Here is a 21,487-nt window from a genome sequence, read left to right as displayed (position 1 = left end):
TGAATCCCTGCAGTCACGAAAGCTTTAAATCAAAATGTATAGATGAAGTTAAAATGTTGTTACAACAAAATTTTTAAATGGGTGAATGGTGTAATAATTTGGTGCTATATGTAATGCCATCACAGCAACCACTAAACCTCCAAAAGATTCTGTCAGCAATCTGTCATTAGAAACTGTGTGGATTTACTGAAAGCTTAGCATGTATTACGTCCTGGCTTAGTGTACGTCTGTTGGTAAAAATTACACACACGAGTGCAACAAAAGCATGCATATTAGAACGTGCGAATTAAAACCATTTTGTACATCACTTTAGCATAATAAATGTTGCGTTTAACAATTAAAAACACCCATATAGTAACAACCTAGCATGAATTGTGAACAATTTTCAATGATTGAGTTGCACGGAAATGTATAAACCATACATTATGCTCTAATAGTAACTGTAATTGATGTGAAATTATATTAGCCAAGTTGACCAAGGAATGCTTTGCAAGGCATGCATATGTAAAGGGATGGAGACTTATTCACTGCTGCAATGTATCATGTAATGTCACCAAACAAATGAATAAATACACCTTTTTACCGTCAAATGCACTTAAGGGCCCATTCATTGCTGCCGACTTGACGCAAGTGTTCAAAGCAACATCCCTGAACATTCAGTAATCGATAGGCCATTTACAACACCAACTTCACCTTGCAGCAAACTCATTCAGCGTTTCAAATTGATGAATTAAAATGCTAGGGAAACCGTTTCTGGCGTTTAATATATCTTGCCAATTAAGGTATTTTGCTATGCTCAATGGGCATCTAATTTATTTTTTACCAAGAACCCACTACAAATCACGCAGTAGGAGTGGCATGTGCTGTTTTGGACATAAGAGTGGCTTTTAGTTTCTTAAATATAGGTGCACTGTAATCATGTAGAGCTATTGAACAAGGTCATTATCGCTCTAAGTGCTCAGAATGTTATGCAAAACGATGAGAATTTGCCTCGTTTTGCATTTAAAATCTGAATTACATTTTCTATTTTGAGTGCTTAAAATGGCCAATTTCATCTGCTGTTTACTGCCCAATCTCACCTGCTATACCCATATATTGCACCAAGCTGCGGCGCAGGATAAACACGCTTCTGCTGGTCATAAGTGCAAACGGCGTGTGCTACTTGTGAGGCATTTAGGGTAGTGGCCCGACAATTAAAGGTGTATTTACACTGCTCAAAGCATATTTGGGATTTTGCTGTCATGTTACCTGCCCAAAGACTGCATAAAGAAAATGCAGCTCTTAGCCATTGGCAGTGCACCTATACAAGTGAAACCAGTTTGATGAATGTAGATGCACCATTTGCACCGTTTAGTGCCAGCCAGAAGCCCACTCCATCGACATTTTAACTTCCAAAATCCATACTGACCAAAAGTAATTCCACTAATATTACATTGCATGTGTGTTATTTAACATTGCCTATTATTGCCATGTAAAGCAGACGTCAAATCTTTCACGACTGTGAATCCCCCCTGTACCTGTAAATGTTTCGCAGAATGTTAAGTGGAACACAGCCTGGTGAATGCATTTGAATTTAGAGATTGCGACAAAGATTTTATAAATATTCCACGGTATATCAGATTTGTGGTACCAATCTCCAATTTTCAAATAGTAATGTTATACCCCTGCATGTGTGCCAGAGTAGGTACCCCGTGTACCAAAGATTGGTCCAACAACCAAATGACAGAAATTGAGATGATGCTCTGTGCATGGCTTAGGAATTAAACACTGCCATACACTGAGAGATGTGGGCCAAACGCTAAAAAGCTGTTGCAAAGCACTGCTCAATGTGAACAGGACCAATGTGACATAGGACCAATGTGAAACAGGACCAACGTAAATACACTGTCCAGACCAAAATGCTGCTTTTAGAGTGGATGCCAGCCACCCGTGCGCCATGCAGTCAAGGAAATATATCTACATTTTCTGAAATCGCCAATAAAAAAAAAATGCACCCGACGCTGCTCTAACATGAATAAAATTGTGTTTTTCTTTTAAAGAAGTTTATTAAAAAATCGAACTGAAAAAGTAATTGCATAGATCCCTTTCAAATGTTAGTGGAAAGTTAACCTAGTGAATATCATTAGGTCACTCGTCATGCTGTTTGGACATTCAATTCAAAGGGAAATTCAAACTAGGCTTTACTTTTCACCTGGAATGATTAAGGGAAGGTGTTACTCTTTTTATTTGCATGTCCCTTTAATTCACCGACACATTCGCTCACTCACTTCATCGACCCATACAGCCAGAACACTCGAGTGCAGCGCAAACATTTGTCACAGCCACGATGTACTCGCATAAAATGATGACAACATAAAAAATAAAGTTACACCATAAACTCAACGATGGTCCATTTCAAGTCCAGTGATGTGGTGGGCATCACCTTATTCATATAGTTTTTCAAACCAATGCCAGGTAGTTTAACATTCAGAGGAAACTGCAGCAGTATGCTAAAACAGCGCCACAATCATGGCTACATTCACTCATCAGTTCTCCTCTTAAACAAGCGGAAGCAGCCAGCTTTGGTCATTTTCAGAAGGCCAATCCCACCACGCACAAATCACTGGTCAGTTTATATTCCTTTATTACTTAAGTTACTATGTTTCACAGTGTTCAAGTGGCACTCAAACAGTTGTGCCTTGCGTTTGTTTTGACCGAAAGGTGTCACCCCGCCCTGTAGCAGCCACCACCCCTTGTACTGTGGATTCACGATGGATGCTGTAAAGCCCTTCGGAGCCCTTCCAGCTGCCCCCTCACCAGCCGCATCACCCCCTTATCGCCGCCCCCACCTCCCAGATTCCACGCTTCTCGCCCCCCCCCCACGTAAATGCCTTGCAGTGGTGTTAAATGGCTTGCTTGAGAACCGGGAAACCTGTGAACACAAGGGACACTGTTAATTCAGTGGAACTCATTGCGAGTAAAATTAGAGAAACCTAAAATGAGGTTTGGAAGCTTCCGTGTGTAAGTGTAGGTCACTGTGTGCTAGCACAAACAGCCAGATGTGATTGAACATGGCCAAGAATTTCCATCTAAGGCTTTCTTGCAAATGTGCTGCATGCAACTCAGAATCGCGAGAATTGTATTGTTTAATTTGTATTCTTTTATTATTTCCCTTCTATGTGACTTTACCGAAAAAACCAAGAATATGGAGAGTTTATTTTTAATTTACTCATTAGCAATACCTCCAGCCTACACTGTAGAATTGTTACCATTTCAAAACGGCGGTTACAGTAAGCACTTTGTTTTATCCTTCTGGAGTGCACTGAAATGCCTCTTCGAGATGTATGCAGAGCAACACAGTGATATGCTTGCTATCATTAATTATTTTGGAGTGTCTGCCAACAAAGGGCGCATTTTTGACAGCTGATGGAGGGGGAAGCACAGATAACTTGTTTAAAAGCCAGTTCTTCATGAATACATTCCCTGCGGCTCTTGAAGTGCCGACAAAGATTTTCAAATTTCAAGGGCACCATATTGTGTTAGGACCTGTACAATTTGTGCCCAGAGTGCTCTTGCGAGTCCCTAATATATGGACTGTGGGTTCAAGCAGTACTGTCTATTTCAGCAGGTAAATCATGTTGGCTGCAGTTCTGAGCGATGACATTAAGCAGGGCGTCTCTTCTAACCAAATGCCAGCCTTGTTATGAATCCCTGCGCTCACCTGCAGGGAAAAGATAATGAGCTGTCGTGATCGATTTGTCAAGAGAAAATAAACTGTTTGTGACTGCCGAATTGTTATATTTAAGCTGGTATTGTCGATTCACCAATGTAGTATCTAAAAATGTTAATAACAAATGGTACAAAACTGTAAACGATCTCATCCCAGGCAAAGAAACTTAAGAATAATTATTGGAAACAATATTGTAAAAGAAATGCACCAACCAATGCAGTGTCAGCATTTCAGTCTTAGAGACAAGTCAATGACAACTCCTGGACATTGAGTCAAGTCTTAGTCACTGTTGTCATTAAATGCTAATTAACATAAAAATAATAATAAGAGCAATGACGAAAGATAAAAAATTAAATCCACAAAAAAGAATTTGACAAAAGTTTCACACATTGTCAGACTAGACTAAGACTGAAAGTACTAAAATGCTGACTAAATTGTCACTGCACCATTGTTCCCCCAACAGCCAGCTTTACAAATGATTCATGATCATTCGTCCGAATGTGAGTAATATACTGGCCTCATTACAAGCGGCCCAGTATTTTCACTCTCAAGCTGGTAATGTAATTTGACAACACGGCACTTTTCAAAGCGCTGGTACTATCGTGCTGCAGTAAAGCTTGTATAAGCCTTACAATGCCGTGCAGTCTACCGAAAATAAGTTGTCTTGTAATACTCTGTGCCACGGTTGCGTTGGCACTCACTGAGATTTTTTTTATGTCCGCGTGCATTCAATAGGCTGCCTTCGTTTTTGTTTTGTTTAAAAGATCACTCTGATTGAAAGGGACACACATTAATCTTCATCCCAGCGTGCCGTCAAACTATTTAGAGGGCAACAACATTTTCATAATGCAGACAGGATATTATCACTTTGTAAGTGCATTTTTAAATAATAATAATCTTTGTAGAATACAGGATATTAACATGAATAATTGACATTTGAAGATTTTTTAAACAAAAATTTGACATGCTGGTACTGGTGGGTAAATGTTCAACCCCAAGAAAAACTGAATTAACATTTTATTGCTCGACTGCTTAAGTAAGCAATGCACATTCAGATTGTCAGATTGTCTGTGATAAAACGATCAGAGGGATCCTGTGTGTTCCAATCCATCTCCATGTGGGGAAACAATCTTCAAGTGGGGAAACCTATTACAATAAATCAACATCAACTGTGCACATGGATCCAATTTATCAATGCCTGCTGTAAATGTCTAGGCATGGCTGAACACTGCTCATCTGAATTGAATTTGCAACCAACGCTGGTTGACAGAAGACATTTCAACTTGCAGGCTCCCAATAGAGAACGGAGACCCAGATCTACCATTAGACAGGGCTGAGTGTGATTAGCAATGGAAAAATACGAATTTCTACAAGTGGTCTCTGAACATGCAGTGGAATAATTCTCCACCTAACTAGTGGGCAGGTAGAGAAAACATACCGCAGTTAGTCACGTATGAATATGAAACTGGCAATCACAATGAAATAGTGACAACCTAGTTTTAGCACTGTATAGTACACGTGTGTATATGAACACAGCCACAGTGGTGATGCAGTGCACTGTGTTAAAATCCTGGCTACATTGTTTCAACTACCGGCCATGCAAATTTTTACTTGCCATTAACTTCCCCGTTGTCAAATCAGCCTTACAATGTGTACTGGGTGCAATGTATAAAAGATTAGCAAACTGTGGAAAAAGCAGCCATGCTGGCCAAACCATTTCGCAGACACTTGTGAACTGTCCCTAGGACTTAATAGGCTAAACAGGAGACCTGTGTCTTCCCAAGGGTGTGCATATGACTCAATCTGGAGACTTGACATGCCACAATGAAACTGCCAGACACATGAGCCATTAAAATTTCCTACCCTGAGGACAGCTTGCATTCTGACTTGTTTGTATTACGTCCCTGCTGGTGTTCATCTTCTTGGTTGTTTCGGTAAAGTCACGTAGAAGGGAAATAATAAAATAATAAAAATTAAACATAATAAAATAATTCTCACGACGTTTCGGCCACAACGCAAGCAGCCGTCCTCAGGTGAAGAACAGGTCTGTCGGAAAGACAGCGTCTTTTTATTATGTTTTATTTTCATTATTTTATTATTTCCCTTCTACGTGACTTTACCGAAAGAACCAAGAAGATGAATCCCTGCAGTCACGAAAGCTTTAAATCGAAATTCCCTGCTGGTGGTGAACTCACATTATCAAAGGATGCTTTCTTGGCTGGGCTTGAGGAGAATGAAGCCAGGAGGTAGTAGGTACACACTAAGGGCAGGTGCAGAGGCTGGGGAAGCAGCAGAATGGGCGTCAAGGGGTGTCAGCGGTGGAGATGGCAGGCAGAGCGGTGCGGACGTCACACGGCGCAGGCCACAGCCTCGCGCACGCGAGCCTCCAGCGTGACCGAGTCGGGCCGCTCCTGTGGGTGTGGCGACAGCATCTCGCGCACCAGCACCGCCATCGCCGTGCTCATGGGGCTGTGACGGCGCCGTGGGATGTGCAGCTCCGTGCGGGGGTTCTCGAGCAGCGCCTCGCCCACCGGCACGATGCGCCGGCCCTGTGCGGCACGCACACGCGCACGGTAATGGCGAAGTCCGAGCAAGAGGCAGATTGCTGGGATCAATCTGTCACGATGCCGACTGCTGATCTTTAAAGCGTTGCATGATTGAGTCTGGTTGATGCCCAGATGCCAGACTGCCCAGGAATGCCAAATATTGCAAGTTTTGGCTTGAGATGGCATCGCAGCCATGGATTATTTTATATATCCATGCAAAGCTATGAATGTTACCCACTCGTATACTTGGGTTTTCTCTGGGTCCACCCAATGACCAAACACTCCACCAGGGTATTGGTGATATATAATACAGACTCTGATAAAAAAGTTAAGGACATTATTATTATGCTAAGATATGAGGCCATTAGGGCCAATGACATTGAAAACACCACATATTCCCATAGCTTTCTTTCTTCTGCTGGATTGCTAAGCTATTGTAGTTCCTGTCCCGGTAACCTGCCCTCCTTATTTCCTGCACGTACCCACCCATCACAACAGTCTCTTCTTGATATCATCCAAAATCTATTCTTTCTATTCTAAACTCACCCTTTCCCTATCTTACAATCCTCGCATCATTTGCATACACATACATTCAAAGGAAAGAAACCCATTTCTATTTTACATAGCAATATATTTGCAGCAGTAGGTACATTTGCAAGAGTCGATCGCATATCAGTGGCTAATGCTTGCCAATGACACAAGAGCAAAGCAGTAAAGGTTTAATTTTTAAAGCTGCTCAGTCATTTGTGTGGGGAATTAGCAGAGCATGTTATATTAAATCAATCTTGAGATTCCTGTGATTTAATAACATTTTATTGTATGAACAGTGGTGCAATGAAGCTAATATTATTCCCAGGGGACTGTTTTTTTCAGCCCCATTAGATGGGGAAAAAACCCATAACTAGGCCAGGACATAACTATTACATAACACACACTTGGATGAAGGGCAATTAGGATGATACTGCTTTGCAGGAAAACGGCAAGTGTCTTGCAGCCTTATAAAAGCAAATATAACCACAATGCATTATGTAGCTAAATTTTGTTTGTTAAAATATGCCTTTATGAAAATATAAAAAGCAGTAAAGTAGCATGAGAACTAAATAATGGCTTCACCCTTCATCAGCTTTCAGACGACAGGATGCGACACTTAAAAATAAATGTCAGTTTAAATTGCACTTTTCTTTATAAAGCACTTAGAACAGTGATTCTCAAAACATAGGTCAAACCCCCTGAAAGACATGTCGCAGGCTGTGGCATCAATACCGTGCAGGTGAAGTTTAGAATGTGCTCAATAACTTGGTATACGTGGTACGAAAATGCGTTGTTATTAAACGTGCTCCATCTTAAGTTTACTGGAAGGAATAACATTTAAGAATGCACACAGCAATTTTAGTATTCCCCTGTGGATCTATTAATTGTAAAATATAAAAATAATATTATGAATAGCAAATGTTGAGTGTGGGAACATGTGCCACTCATAAACTGGCATGTACTTTGGCCAAAAGAAAAACGAATTTAACGTAACACACGTTTTCTTAATTTTATTCAAGTAATGAAAGAAATACTTATGGGTTTCATTTCCACTAGTTTCCAATAGTAGTGCCAATCACAAATACAGCAGATATAAAATTTCAAATACATTTTCACCCAATGTCAATAGTATTTATTACATATTCAGTTTATTTCGAGTGGCATATTCAGTAGTCCAAGGGTTTATAACATAAAGCTCCCAAAAGCATTTACGATGTTGGCTTTTGATTAAGAAGCCTACATGTTAAATTGATTAAGATTTTTGCTGAAAACACATGCAATACTCATGACATGCAATGGCATTATTATCGTGCTGCAATGCAAGAAGAGAAGATACACATACTTCAGAGATATCAACATTCCGTCAAAATCAATGATGCCAGCATAGTGTTTTCACATGGGAGGACTGTCATCAGTCTTTTTGGTTACGTTTTGGAATGGTGATTATGATTGTGGGTTATAATTATTAAATTAACAAACGGTGTTTGAATCTACAATGATTTTGTTGTACCTGCAATGGAATAAGTATTTGGGGTTCAAGAGAGATTTTATACATTTCACAAATGCCCACAAATTTGCACTACTATAATGTTTTCAGAATTGTTGGTTAACAGCAAGACATAGAGTTAAGGAAGATGCCCTGCCAAGACGTACCTTCATCAATACCAATTAAAATACAACACCTGCATGATTGTGTTTGCAGGAAAGGCAGTGCATGCGACTCATTTTACAAATTGATTCCGGAATTTATTTTAACATTACATGATACCGAATATTTGCCAAAACTTTCACTCCAGCCATTTTAAGCAACTTTAAATACATACTTTACATTTATGTATAACTTAATTACGCGAGCTAGAACATCATGGGTTATTATGTCCCACTGGCTAACAAATACTACATTTGGATTTGGCATCCAATCTTGCAATGCCCTTGGCGAGGAGTTTGTAAACAATTGAGAGGTAATTAAGCGAAAAACACAACGTGGCTTTCTTATCATTCAAGAATGTGGCCAACGCAAGCTTTTGTAATAGGAGGCCCATGGGTGCCACAAGACCAACTTTCATTTGGCAGCATCAGCCAGTCTTCCACACGTGTGCACGCAAATTCACAGTTCGGCAGCACATAGCATTCTTGCACTGTGCCTCACCAATACAATTAAGATAAACTTTACTGACTATTTTTTTTAGCACAGCCCAATTCACTTGGCTCTATGACAGTCAAGTGAGGTACAGTTAGAAATAAATTAAAATAAAACAAATCACGACGTTTCGATTGCAACACAAGCAATCATCATCATCAGGTGGGAAACCCACAGCAAGAATTTATTTTTGCTTAAGTGGGAGAGAGCTGACCATTGTTATAACACTGTGGGCTCGCATGATAGTTTTTTTCCGAGACCAAGGTACTCTGCAAACCTTCTGGCTACTATCAAAGGTGTGTTCATGAAGCCATCCAGATATATAAACAGACATAACTGAAACCTTGAAGATTTATACAAATTGAGCAATCATTGGAAGGATGTTATTAACCAGGTAAAACCTTAACTGCATTATGGTTGTCTATCATATCTGCCGGGTACTGGTCTATTTATCAGAGTTAATTTCCCTCCCGCCCCGCATCCCCAGCTCTCTCGGCCTCCCACTTCCAGCCCCGCCCACTCCCCCCCCCCAGCCTCACGTCCCCTCTCCAAGCGCTCACCACGCAGCGCTACCCTTCCCCTACCCCACCCTCTCTCTCTCTCCCCCCTTGCCCCTCCCCCCTTCTTACCTATATAACCTCTTGCCACGAGAGCTCTCTCTCTCAATCTCTCCCACTTCAACAAAATTAGTTTTCTTTCTGTGGTGTTCCCACCTGATGATGATTGCTTGTGTTGCATTCGAAACTTCGTGATATGTTTCATTTTAATTTATTTCTAACTACGTGACTTACCGAAAGAACCAAAGAGTATGGATTCCTGCAGTCACAAAAGCTTCAAATCAAGATTATGCAAGTTGATTACCTATATTTAACTTAAGTGTTGCAGACCACAATAAAAAGCAACACGGAAACACACAATAAAGCAAGTATAATTAATCCACCATTTAACTTGAGATTTATAATGACACAAGTGGCATCCCTTGAATAAACATAACCCCAGCCTGGATGCGACCCCTGGCTATGTGAAAGCGTTAGGTGTGTGTGGCGTGTACCTGGCGCACGTAGGAGCCCAACAGCTTGCGCTTGGACTCGGCATCGGTGAAGGTGATGCGTTCCAGCATGGCCCACACGATGATGCCCAGCGCAAAGATATCGGCCTTGGCAGTGAAGTGACCCTCCCACACCTCGGGTGCCATGTAGAAGGAAGAGCCGCATGCAGGGGACAGCCATGGGCGATTCACCGACTCGCCATTGCTCGGGCCCTGCGCAGTGCCCACAAACACCCACTCTTTTTAGTGGAATGAGGCCTAATAGAGGGAAGCCAGGTGGCTCACGCTGCTGTGTCAGAGCTTCGAGCCGAGTATGGATTGTTACATTCATGACAACATGTATGGAATCACACGTATACAAATTTATTGCTTTTGATTTTCATTACATGAACGCTCGGAAAAAGCAGGAAAAACAAGAGTGGGAATACAAACAACGAACAGAACGAAGCCATAGAAACCAAAACGGACAAACATAAAAGAATATTTTTTTTTACCCACAAATCATTATGTATTCACCCATTTGCAAGGGTGGAGGATTGTTATATACCTACTGGTCTACCTGTGATTACATCAGGATTGTGGCATGTCACGTTGTTTTAGAGGCTTTCACAGAGTAGTGCCACACAGCGTTATAAAAAAACATAACATGACTAGAATATATGTATATGTATGGGGAAGACCCAGGAATACTCCAGATATCACTCGCCATTGACGTTAACCATGGCCCTGAATTGAACCACAGGCTGCCAGGTTTGTATTGGAGTGTTGCTAAGTGCTGCACCCATCAGATACACTATACCTATACAGTTTATACACTTGAACAAATTGCCTCTGGAATCTGTTGCATCATAAGCTGCATAAGTCGATCACAATTAATACGTAAACATTCGCAAACGTGCGGGCACCTGCAAATGAGATTGAAACCTAATTCCAAACACTGCACTTTCATCAGCTGCTATCAGCAACAATCCATTCCCAAGGAAGAAGCAATTGGACCCCTGTATGTGCCAGCCAAGGGGACACATCAGCTATCTACAAATAAAGTGTGCAGACAAAGCAGTTGGTATTTACCCATAGACTCCACTGTACACTTACCTGACAAACCATAATCAGTGCATGAGCAATAACCCAAAACCCACACTTTAAAGCAATGCACAAGTAACAATAGACAGTTGCTTTAAAGAAATAGAGGTGCCATCCACATGCTTGTCACTTTTGCTCTTGGGTAATGGTGGTTATTGTTGATGTTGTTTATTTACGATTAAAGTAAGCCTCCGTTTGTTCTTGTAAAGCAAGCTTTAAGCGTGTCATATTACCAATAAGCAAGAGAAGTTCCAGTTCGTGGAAATTTGAGAATTCCAGCAAAGAGACCTCTGAAAGTGAAGTTTTGCCATTGTATTAACAAGACTGCCAAATCAGAAATGAAAAAAATTATCGTAATATATTGGAATATTTGTTTTTTAGTTTGTTTGCCATCTTTTTTCGTTTATATATGACATTTGCATCATTATTTCCAATTTAATAAGGCGTCTGGTTTGGAGGAGAACGCTTTCCACATGTTGCCCCCTTTCGAGTCTCGACAACAGACGCTGTTCTGGGCTCTGTGACAGAGCCCGAGGACCTGGCATAAAAATGCTGGCCCACAACCAACACTGACTGGCATTGGCCCTGCTGCTCTGTTGGGTCTCACACCTGTTTTTAGTTTATTCCCAATGGGGCACACTAATTTACTCCCTACAATTATATTTGACACGGCCGTGCTTAAAGGTCTAATGTGCTCCCATGATGAGCTTTATACGATGGCTGTTAGCCAAGTCTGACACCTAGAATTACCACAGTGGACCTTAATACCCTGTAGCATTATTTGCCAAAGCCACTGCGGCAGTACATTGTCCAAAATCTAAATGTTTAAAATAATTTTCAAATGTAATGTAAAAATAGTGTTGTTGTTAATATTAAGTCATTAATATCTCTATTGTGACCAAACACCAAAAAGGGCACTGAACATTTATGAAATAAATACAAATCGGAGGGCACAAAAAACGCTATCAAGGGATGGAATGGAACATGCCGTGCCCTGACAAGAGCCAACCCTTACTTATGTGAGTCAGATAAAATTCAATCATTAAGTTCATTGCATCGACACCGACAACGTGCTGCTAAAATGCAATAACCTGCCTTTGGCAGGGGATTTCCAGTGATGGGACACATCTTGCGATTCCATTATGAGTGCATTTGTCCAAAGACACAATCACGCCATGGCGAGTAAACAACACAAGTGCTCGCACATTGCATGACGTAAGAATACAAAATATTTCCCCACACTCACCTGTCCTTGGCCAGCGAATATCTTGCTTAGACCAAAGTCAGCCACCTTAAGCACAGGCCGGCCGGAGTTCTCAGCCACCAGGATGTTGTCGGGCTTGAGGTCGCGGTGCACGATGCTGTTGCGGTGCAGGAAGGCGACAGCGCGGCTGAGCTGCATTGCAAAGCTTGTGTTGAGCCAGTGGTCGGGCTGGCGCGACAGCAGATAGCCATTCATATCACCACCATCACAGTACTCCATTACCAGCCACAGGTAGTAGGAGTTGCCCGGACCGAAGCAGCGCTCACCTGTGTGGCGACACAGGGAAGGAGAGGAAAACGAAATACAGTTAGCGATGCTACTGGCGTGCAAACATGAGCTCAAACAGCAGCAGCAGCTACTGCAGTTCACAACTAATGAGATGACCTGTGCCACACCTGGTTCACGGAGGCCATATAGAGGTGAAGGGTCACTAACAGGGAGTTACAAAGCACATCTAACATGCAGTGCAAGTGCACAAGGCGATATAGATAGAGATCATATACACACACGACCACTTGCACGTCACAAGCATATGGACCATGTCACACAACACGCACACTAGCATATGGACTAACTACTTCATATTCCTTAACCTGAGCATAGTGTAGAGGACTGACCTTGTGAATCACAGATAAATGTGTACCCTTCCCCTTTGCAACCAGACTGTTATACAGCTGTGTAAAATGGCGATTTTTTTTTGTGCGACTGCCATGGTCGTACCAACTTTTTATTTAACAAAGAGCATTGCTATACTTATGCCAATGGGTGTTTAACAAAGGGTGAATATCACAAAATAAAATTCAACAGATATGCAGATGCAAACAGCAACAGATGCATTTCACTACCTCTGCCATGTTAAATATTATACATGGGAAAGTGATGAACGCAGATTTCAAGTGCAAATACTAACAAGGGCAGTGAGAGGCCAATGCGGCCATGATCCTCTCAAGAGAATAAATAAGCCTGGCCATCTGCTTTATTGCTGCACGTTGGCCCTCATGGGAACCTTTGTTCATGTGTGGCTGCACTGACATCATTCCACCAAGTCCAGTTGTGGTGCAATTGCACCAGCATTTGCCTACCCATGCAGTTTACATGCTGTTATAATCTTGTGATTTTATTACCTCCAAATGTCACAGTACAGCATTATCTTATGGGTACCTATTTAAATGGGTCAAAATGTAGGTTGTTGCCATCAAAGATAAATGAACAAATTGTGTACTATGCAAATATAAAATTAATAAAAGGTATTTATGAACAGATTTATGAACACATTGACATAGTATTTCGTGTACACTAAATTACTTAAGCTTGAAAAACTTCTCAAAGTTGTGCAAAGAGACTAATACTGCATTTTGCCTCCATATCTGTATAAATACTTTCAGAAATAACATTGTTTAAAAAATGTGTGATTATCTCACTTATATATCCGTGAATAAATATGTGGCTAAGAATAGTTATGATGCAGAAAAAGCCTTTTTATTTCATTTGTGTAGCAAGGTAAAATAGTTGTGGACTGAGAATCAGGATGTACTGCAATGTTATCACATTAACCTCCATGTGTATAAAAGGCAAAGTTGTGATTGTGTGTCGGTTCTAAATGTTTAGCGTACTTCCCGACATGCAACAAACTTGAAATTTTCCAAGTGGGTACTTTCCAGACTGTACACCATGAAAACATTATAAAAACACACCTTATGGGGGGGGGAGGGAGCTCAATAATGCATATATTTTTAGCACGGCAATTGAGCTGTGACGTCAAATCTGTCACGTGACCCGCGCATGTGGAAGCGTAACGCATTGTAGTGTAGCGGTTAGCGCGCTGCGCTACGAACCCGGTGACCCGAGTTCGATTCCCACTCACGGCCACCACCGGTGACGATTATTTGAACCGATCCTCGGCCTCCCCTAGGTCGACTCAGCCTCAAACGAGTAACTGGTGTGGTGTGTGAACATCGCCACTGGGGAGACAAAGGCGGCGGGCGTGGCGCTGGCCACCCACCTCCTCGTGTGCCATGCCGGCCTTCATAGGTACTCGCTAACAGCACTTGCCCCCTAGTCTCACAGGCTACACGGGGGATCTTTGTTTTCATCCTGTGTGTATGGGCGGGGGGGCAGCGACTTCGTAGGGATTCGCGCGATGCGCTACGAACCCGGCGACCCGAGTTCGATTCCCGCTCACGGCCACCGCCGTTGACGATTATTTGAACCGGTCCTGGGCCTCCCCGAGGTCGACTCAGCCTCAAACGAGTAAGTGGTGTGTGAACATCGCCACTGGGGAGACAAAGGCAGCCGGGCGTGGTGAATCAAAGTCCCGGGCGAAGCCGGGTAGTAAAGCCAAGTACCCAATAAATGGAATGTTCGTTAGGATTTAAATTACCCAACTGCAGCTTGTTTACAGTTTGCAAGGGGATGTCTCCTTCAAAGAATGACACCTTCAGCATGTTGGTAAAGTAATAAAACAGTTAAAGTAAGTAAAAAAAACAGTTAAAAAGTTAAAATAAGCACTCCTTTTCTGCAAACAGTAAAACAAGCACAAACACTTGCTTTGACGAAGCAGTGTAATATAAATATACATAATTTATTCTAGATTTAAACTTTCAGTTTTGGCGATTTTGGGAAAAACCTCCACCGAATCAAAGTGGTATGCTGTTGCCTTAACATCACTATCTTTTAAGACGCTCACAGCCATTGTAGCCTGCCTCATGGGAAATACAAGTGTTCCATTTACAGCTCCACTTACTCCATACAATGTCAACACATGCCAATGTCTAGAATTTAAACAACACACCTGGGCTTAAGTAAACATATATGATGTAACTTTAGTAGTATTGTGACTGCACCTTTGACTTTGAGGAGATATGGAATTGGATATGAGCAGAATTAAACAAACCACTACTGTATTTGTCTCCTAGGTTGATGCCTCACCTTGCTGCTTTTAAACACTGGGCAAAGCCAGGTTCTCTTTTTGGGGGCCCTTAATGGAGTATCTGCAAACACTCAAAAGTGTGCATTCATGAGACATTCGTTTGTTGATGTGTCCCAGGAGTTGTTCTAACAAAAGCCTATTTATGCGACGTATCATACATGTCTGAATAACCCTGGTTTTGCTGGGTGATCTGATGGAGTTGTTCTTTGTGCTCATTCTTTCAACCAGCCTTCATTGCCCACCACCGTCTTCGCATATAAAGCAGCAAATACCTGGCACTCGTTATAAATAAAACACGTTTTTACAATGAAATGGCTTTGTAAAAATTGGGCATTTATGTTAATTCACTATTAAACCCTGGCCGAGACACGCATATTTATCCATCGTGGTTACAAACCATCTTAAACGCCCGGTAAAGTTTACAGCACATGTTAAAAGTATGTTTTCCCAACAGTGGAGATTAGGAGAGATTTCCCAGATTGTCTCCCTGTGGAAGCATTAAATCACCCCCTGTACTCTGTCAGCTTAAGCCACCATGTGAGGCTAGTAATATTCTGAGTACAGTATATCTGCTTATACAACATGCCGTATCCTGCCCTACAGAGCTTCCTTATGAAAGGTTGTTTAATAACAAAATGGAATGCAGGGGGGCGATGGCAGTTTTGTAACCGAGAGCACCACATCTAAAGTAACGTCCTTGCGAGAATGCACATGCAGGGGTAACACAATAAAGCCATAAAAGCACACGAAAGCATTTACAAGGACAGATGTACATTATTGTAATAACAACATTACACGTAATCATGCAAATATAGGAAACAAACCCAAGACACCCACACGCGGATCAACAAGACCAAAAAAACGACTTCAAGAAGCGTCCAGAGAAACAGGTAACAAATACACGAAAGGCCTCCCCAGTATCTTACTACCAATGCACATACACACTCCTATTGCCATTTGAAATTGCATTGGACATTGTAATGTGCGGAAATGATACTGTGCAGAGCACTAGTGTTTATGCTCGGACACTGTACAGTAATGCACTGTATTAACCCCCTATTACATTGCAGCACGGTGCCTTATTGCGAATTGGTTTGAATATTGTGAATGGTATACAGCACAAGCACTGTCTACAATATCGCAGACCACCTCCCCCTCACATCACCCCATGCAAACACACCTCTCAAACACGTCAACACCGTGTGCTCACCAAAACACACATCCTCACACCAAGCAGACAACGCACGTCAGGCCAGGCACACGCCGTACAAACACACGCTCCACGATACATGCAAAGTATCATGAACACCCTCAGCACGGACACTATACATTATCCCCACATTATACACCACCCACACACGCACCTAGTACGTTACGTAGCGCAAACCTGACGCATAGACAAAGCCCACAATGAACTCCCTGCACAAACCCACACGTTTGTTGAACTTCGTTCGCACCCTATGCAGCCGACCGTGCAAAATCGGAGGTGCAGAGGAAGGGAAACTGAACACAAAATGCAGAAATTTGTTTCCATTAAACATTGCAAAAAATGCTCATAACATGCACACCAACCCCAAGCCCTGCCCACAAGACCACGCTTCCCCGACAATGCACAGCACATACCTCAAACACAGGTCGCACAAACCCCTTACAGCCAACAATGCACACACAACAACCACCATTCGCCACTAAGTGGCGGTGACGTCACCACGACGCTTGTGCCAGGCTATGTGCACCTTGAGGCCACCTGAAGTGTCGAACGCCCGCTGGCAGGTCACGGGGCAGACCCAGATGCCACGGGTCGACTGACCGAGATGACCGAGATGACTGGCTGATGCACCACCTGTGTCCCCTACTGTGCCAACTTGCTGTGCTTTAGACACCCGGCGCTCCGCTCGTTGTTGTGAGGGTCGCTCCTCCGCCCTCCGTTGTGCACACACACACCCCCTCTCTCTCTCACACCCACACACAACCTCGAATGAACTCTCTCCACGAGTCCCAGGTAAACACACTTTACTTGCCTTAGTTGCCAGTCTCAAATACCAGTGTCTCACAACACGGCTCTCACCATCTTCCTCAACCTAGGATCACCGTTTCATTGCTTTCATGGCTTTATTTTGGTGATTTCGAAAAGTTGTTTGGTTTGGCCATGTTTGTTTGTTGTAGTACGGAGTTATACTGATGGCCTTAATCTAAGTTGTCTTGTGGTTGTTGTTGTTGCTTGACTTGCATCCCACTGGGATTTGTGCACACAGCGTTGGTGTACGGTGTTTTTTTCTGCAATATTTTGCTGTCTTTTCTTAGATTTTCTGTTTGCACTTAGTCACATATTCACTGTAAGATGTTTTCTTGTTTATGTTTTTTGTTTGTTGCGGTTGCACCCGATTCAAGAGCCGAATGGCTCACAGGGCTCTACCTAATAAATGAACTTGAACCTTCAAGGTGGCTTAGCCTCGAGCCCAAAGTGTACTTCATGACAAAAACAAAGACCCCGTCCCCTCCCCCTGTAAAGCCTGAACAGAATGTTGGGGGAAAATAATGTTAGCAAATAGCAACTTTGAAGGCTTGCGCGGCACACGAGGGGGTGGGTGGCCAGCATTACGCCCGGCCGCCTTTGTCTCTTGTGGGTTTCACAACACAACACAAACTACCCCCCGCGTCTCCCTCTCTCCCCACTGCATTCCTCCCTCTTGAGAGCAGTCTCCACGAGTCTCAGGTAAACAAGAGCCGCCATCTGCCACCAAGTTGGAGTCAACGTCACCACGGCCCTTGTGTGCCAGGCTAGGTGCACCTTGGCCACGTTCAGTGTTAAGCGCTCGCTGGGTAGGTCAAGGGACAAGACCCAGGTGTTATGGACGAAGTCAGCTAAAATGACCCCCAGAGATCACAACCCCTTGTACTCTTGTCGAGATATTCACACACACATACACCCTGTCTATCATCCTTGAGGGATGTGTCTGCACGAGTCACTCACATCTGTTTTTACTTTCTCTCTCCACACACACTCCCCTCTATCTCCTTACCCCTTGAGGGACGTCTCCACGAGCCTCAGGTACACGAACACACATTTATCCTCATAAACACACACACACACACCCCTGTCCTTCACTACTAATAAGAAGTCTCCAGGAGGCTCAGGTAAACAAACCTCTCCTCACCTCATACAGCAGCCGCCGCTTGCAACCAAGTGACGTTGACATCACCACAACATTCGTGCCAGGCTAGGTGCACTTTGAAACCACAATAAGTGCTTACACAAGGCAGGCAAGGTCACGGACTGACCCAGATGCCACAGGATGCCCGAGATGACTTACAACCACCACCACCACTCGCGCTCCCTACATCACACAACTTTGCCGCGTCCTCACAAACACACCACTGCCCCTCACCCTTGAGGGACGTCTCTACGAGCCTCAGGTACACGAACACACATGTATCCTCACACACACCAACACCCCTGTCCTTCACCATTAATAAGATGTTTCCAGGAGGCTCAGGTAAACAAACCTCTCCTCACACAAACCTCTCACCTCTCACAGCAGCCGACGTTTGCAACCAAGTGACGGTGACATCCCCACAACGTTCGTGCCAGGCTAGGTGCACTTTGATACCACAATAAGTGCTTACACAGGCCACGGGACAGACCCAGATGCCACAGTATACCCGAAATGACTTACAAGCACCACCACCACCACTCGCGCCCCATACATCGCACAACTTTGCCGCGTCCTCACAACACAAACACCACCGTCCCCTCACCCTTGAGGGACGTCTCCACGAGCCTCAGGTACGCCTCTCCGCGCTCGTAGTCGTCCCTGGCCATGCGAGCAGCGCGCCCGTTGTGCTGCAGCACGCACTCGTCGAAGCGCACCACGTTGTGGTGGCCCCGTGGCGGTCGCACGCTCTTCAGCGCCCACAGCTCCTGTAGGCCGAGCTCCACACTCTCGGGGCTGCAACAGCGGATCCTCTTGACGGCCCTGCGAGCACCAGTGCCCCGTACCACAGCCTCGTACACCACGCCGAAGCTGCCTCGGCCCAGCTCCCTCAGCAGCTCGTACTTGGGCTCGGCGGCCATGGCGTTCTCTTCCTGGCTGGCTGCCTTCCACACTTGCTTATCGCGCTCTCTCTCTACCCCCGCCTTGTCCGTGCTCCCCTACTCCGCTGTGACAATGGCCTGGTGTTACTGTGCAAACTGTCTCGTCGTTAGCGCCGTTGTTGTTGTAGCTACGACGGTGCTAGCGCCGGCCGCTGCTGTCACGCTCGCCACCATCATCGTCTCCCCACCGTTCTTGCTGTTTGCAGTTCAAAATGGTGCCTTATTTGCATACGCTTGGTATTCATGAGGGTGGGGGCGTGGCTTAAGCCGTCTGATTAATTATTCATGAGGAGGCGGGGCTTCAAGGTCGCTTCGCAACGCCGTTAATGCTGCTGCAGGGAGGCGGGGCTTGCGAGACGGTCGTTAATTATTCATGAGGAGGCGGGGCTACGACTGTGATTATGAAACCCGAGCGGAGTGGTTTTCAGTTTTTTCAGTTTTATTTATTTGGTATAGCAACCGCAACAAAGAAAAAACTAAAACATGAACAAGAAAACATCGTCAAGTGATTATGTGACTAAGTGCAAACAGAAAATCCAAGAAAAGACGGCTAAATATTGCAGAAAAAGCACCTTACACCAACGCTGTGTGCAAAAATCCCAGTAGGATGCAAGTCAAACAACAACCACAAGACAACTTAGATTAAAGCCATCAGTCTAACTCCGTACTACAACAAACAAACATGGCCAAACCAATTTTTTTTTTCGAAATCACCTAGATAAAACCATAAAAGCAATGTAACAGTGAATTAATGAAATTTTAAACTTGAATGCTGTCGAACTGACCGATGTTATGATAGCGAATGACCCTCGATTTAATAAATGGGTCCCACAGTCGTAGTCAAAACGATATGAAATAGAAACTACAAAATAACCATCAGCAAATGTGTGTTTGTGTGAGTCATGTATTATCGTGCAGTGATGGACTAACGTTATCCACAACACAGAGTAAATCCATGTGTTTTTGTTGTTGTAAATTTGAGCATTCAAATTGTAAATTGTTAGTGCTGTACGAGTAACGAATTGGCCACGTTGATTTATTCTCATTTATTTGTATTTTATTATTTATTATTTTTTACCTACGTGACTTTACCGAAAAAACCTAAGAGTATGAATCACGAAAGCTTCAAATCTAGAATTGGCCACGTTCTGTTTACGTGACAAACCTTACTAATTGCGGGTTTGATAACGACACATTTATATTTACGGGATCTAACCCCCCCCCCTGCTCTCTATTGTGGCTAATATTGGTTGCGAAAGCCTAACTTAAGTACTCTTAGTTTTTTCGGTAAAGTCACGTAGGTAAAAAAATTGAAATTAAAATTAATACAAATAAAATAGTAATAAAATAATTAAAAAAGTTTTTTTAAATAAAATACAACAATAATAAAATAATTAACTATTATCCAATTAATTCAAATAATAGAAATCTCGACCTTTCGAAACGTCGTGGTTTTTATTATATTAATTATTTTTATTTTATTTTATTATTATTTTATTTTTATTAATTTTAATTTCATTTTTTACCTACGTGACTTTACCGAAAAAACTAAGAGTATGAATCCTTGCAGTCACGAAAGCTTCAAATCTAGGACGTAACTTACGTGTTAACGCGGGCTAACCTTGTTAATCATTATTAACAAAGTGGACCCGGGTTTTATTATTACGCGCGCATGGCCAGTTTAAATGATGCATTTAATAATCACATGGCAGTGGGGAGGAGCCAGCTGCCGAGACTAATTAATTATTCATGAGGGGGGCGGGGCGTTGCAACCGCCCCGCCCCGCCAAAGTTTTCCTCAATGGGGCGGTTGAAAACTCGGGCCGGCTTTGCCAAATCGCTTTTGTTGTTGTTTTCTGGCCGAGCGCGATTTAGATTGTAATAATCGCCAAGTGAGCTCGATGAAGCATCTTAAAAGTGTTACGTTTTAGTCGTTTAAAAACAAAAAATACATCGCATGGCGTGAAAAAAATGGGCCATTTGCGTGAGGGGAAATGCGCGGGAAAACGTTCAGCCAATCACGTGGCGGCAAAGTCGGACTGTGACCACCAGCACACTGATTACAATATTAATTACTTAAAGGGCGATACTGTATAAAAAAATTAGCAACCCCCCCCCCACCATTCCCGATTTGCGTGTAAT

The 21,487-nt window shown here is 43.1% G+C and overlaps 1 protein-coding gene across 1 annotated transcript; it reads right to left on the bottom strand.

The window, feature by feature from the left end:
* Positions 1-2,830: 2,830 nt before the first annotated feature.
* On the bottom strand, positions 2,831-19,543 carry LOC144938481 (serine/threonine-protein kinase 35-like). Its single transcript, XM_078866333.1, has 5 exons — positions 19,010-19,543; positions 12,304-12,587; positions 9,978-10,187; positions 5,905-6,258; positions 2,831-2,911 (listed from the first exon to the last, which is right to left on the bottom strand). The coding sequence occupies exons 1-4, from the start codon at positions 19,323-19,325 to the stop codon at positions 6,058-6,060; spliced, it is 1,011 nt and encodes a 336-aa protein (XP_078722459.1). The 5' UTR covers positions 19,326-19,543; the 3' UTR covers positions 2,831-2,911; positions 5,905-6,057.
* Positions 19,544-21,487: the final 1,944 nt, after the last annotated feature.

This window comes from Lampetra fluviatilis, chromosome 22 (assembly GCF_964198595.1).
Source record: "Lampetra fluviatilis chromosome 22, kcLamFluv1.1, whole genome shotgun sequence".
Classification (NCBI taxonomy): Eukaryota; Metazoa; Chordata; class Hyperoartia; order Petromyzontiformes; family Petromyzontidae; genus Lampetra; species Lampetra fluviatilis.
The sequence above is the reverse complement of the archived record's forward strand: the minus strand, read 5'-3'. Positions and strand labels throughout refer to the sequence as shown.

Bases quoted from the DNA above. Each gene is read 5' to 3' on its own strand.
- LOC144938481 (XM_078866333.1), bottom strand. From the start codon at position 19,325: ATGGCCGCCGAGCCCAAGTACGAGCTGCTGAGGGAGCTGGGCCGAGGC. The intron at 12,588-19,009 runs GTGAGGGGACGG...GTCGCCACACAG, and splicing joins CGTGGAGACGTCCCTCAAGG to GTGAGCGCTGCTTCGGTCCG. The intron at 6,259-9,977 runs GTACACGCCACA...CGTGCCGCACAG, and splicing joins TGGGCTCCTACGTGCGCCAG to GGCCGGCGCATCGTGCCGGT.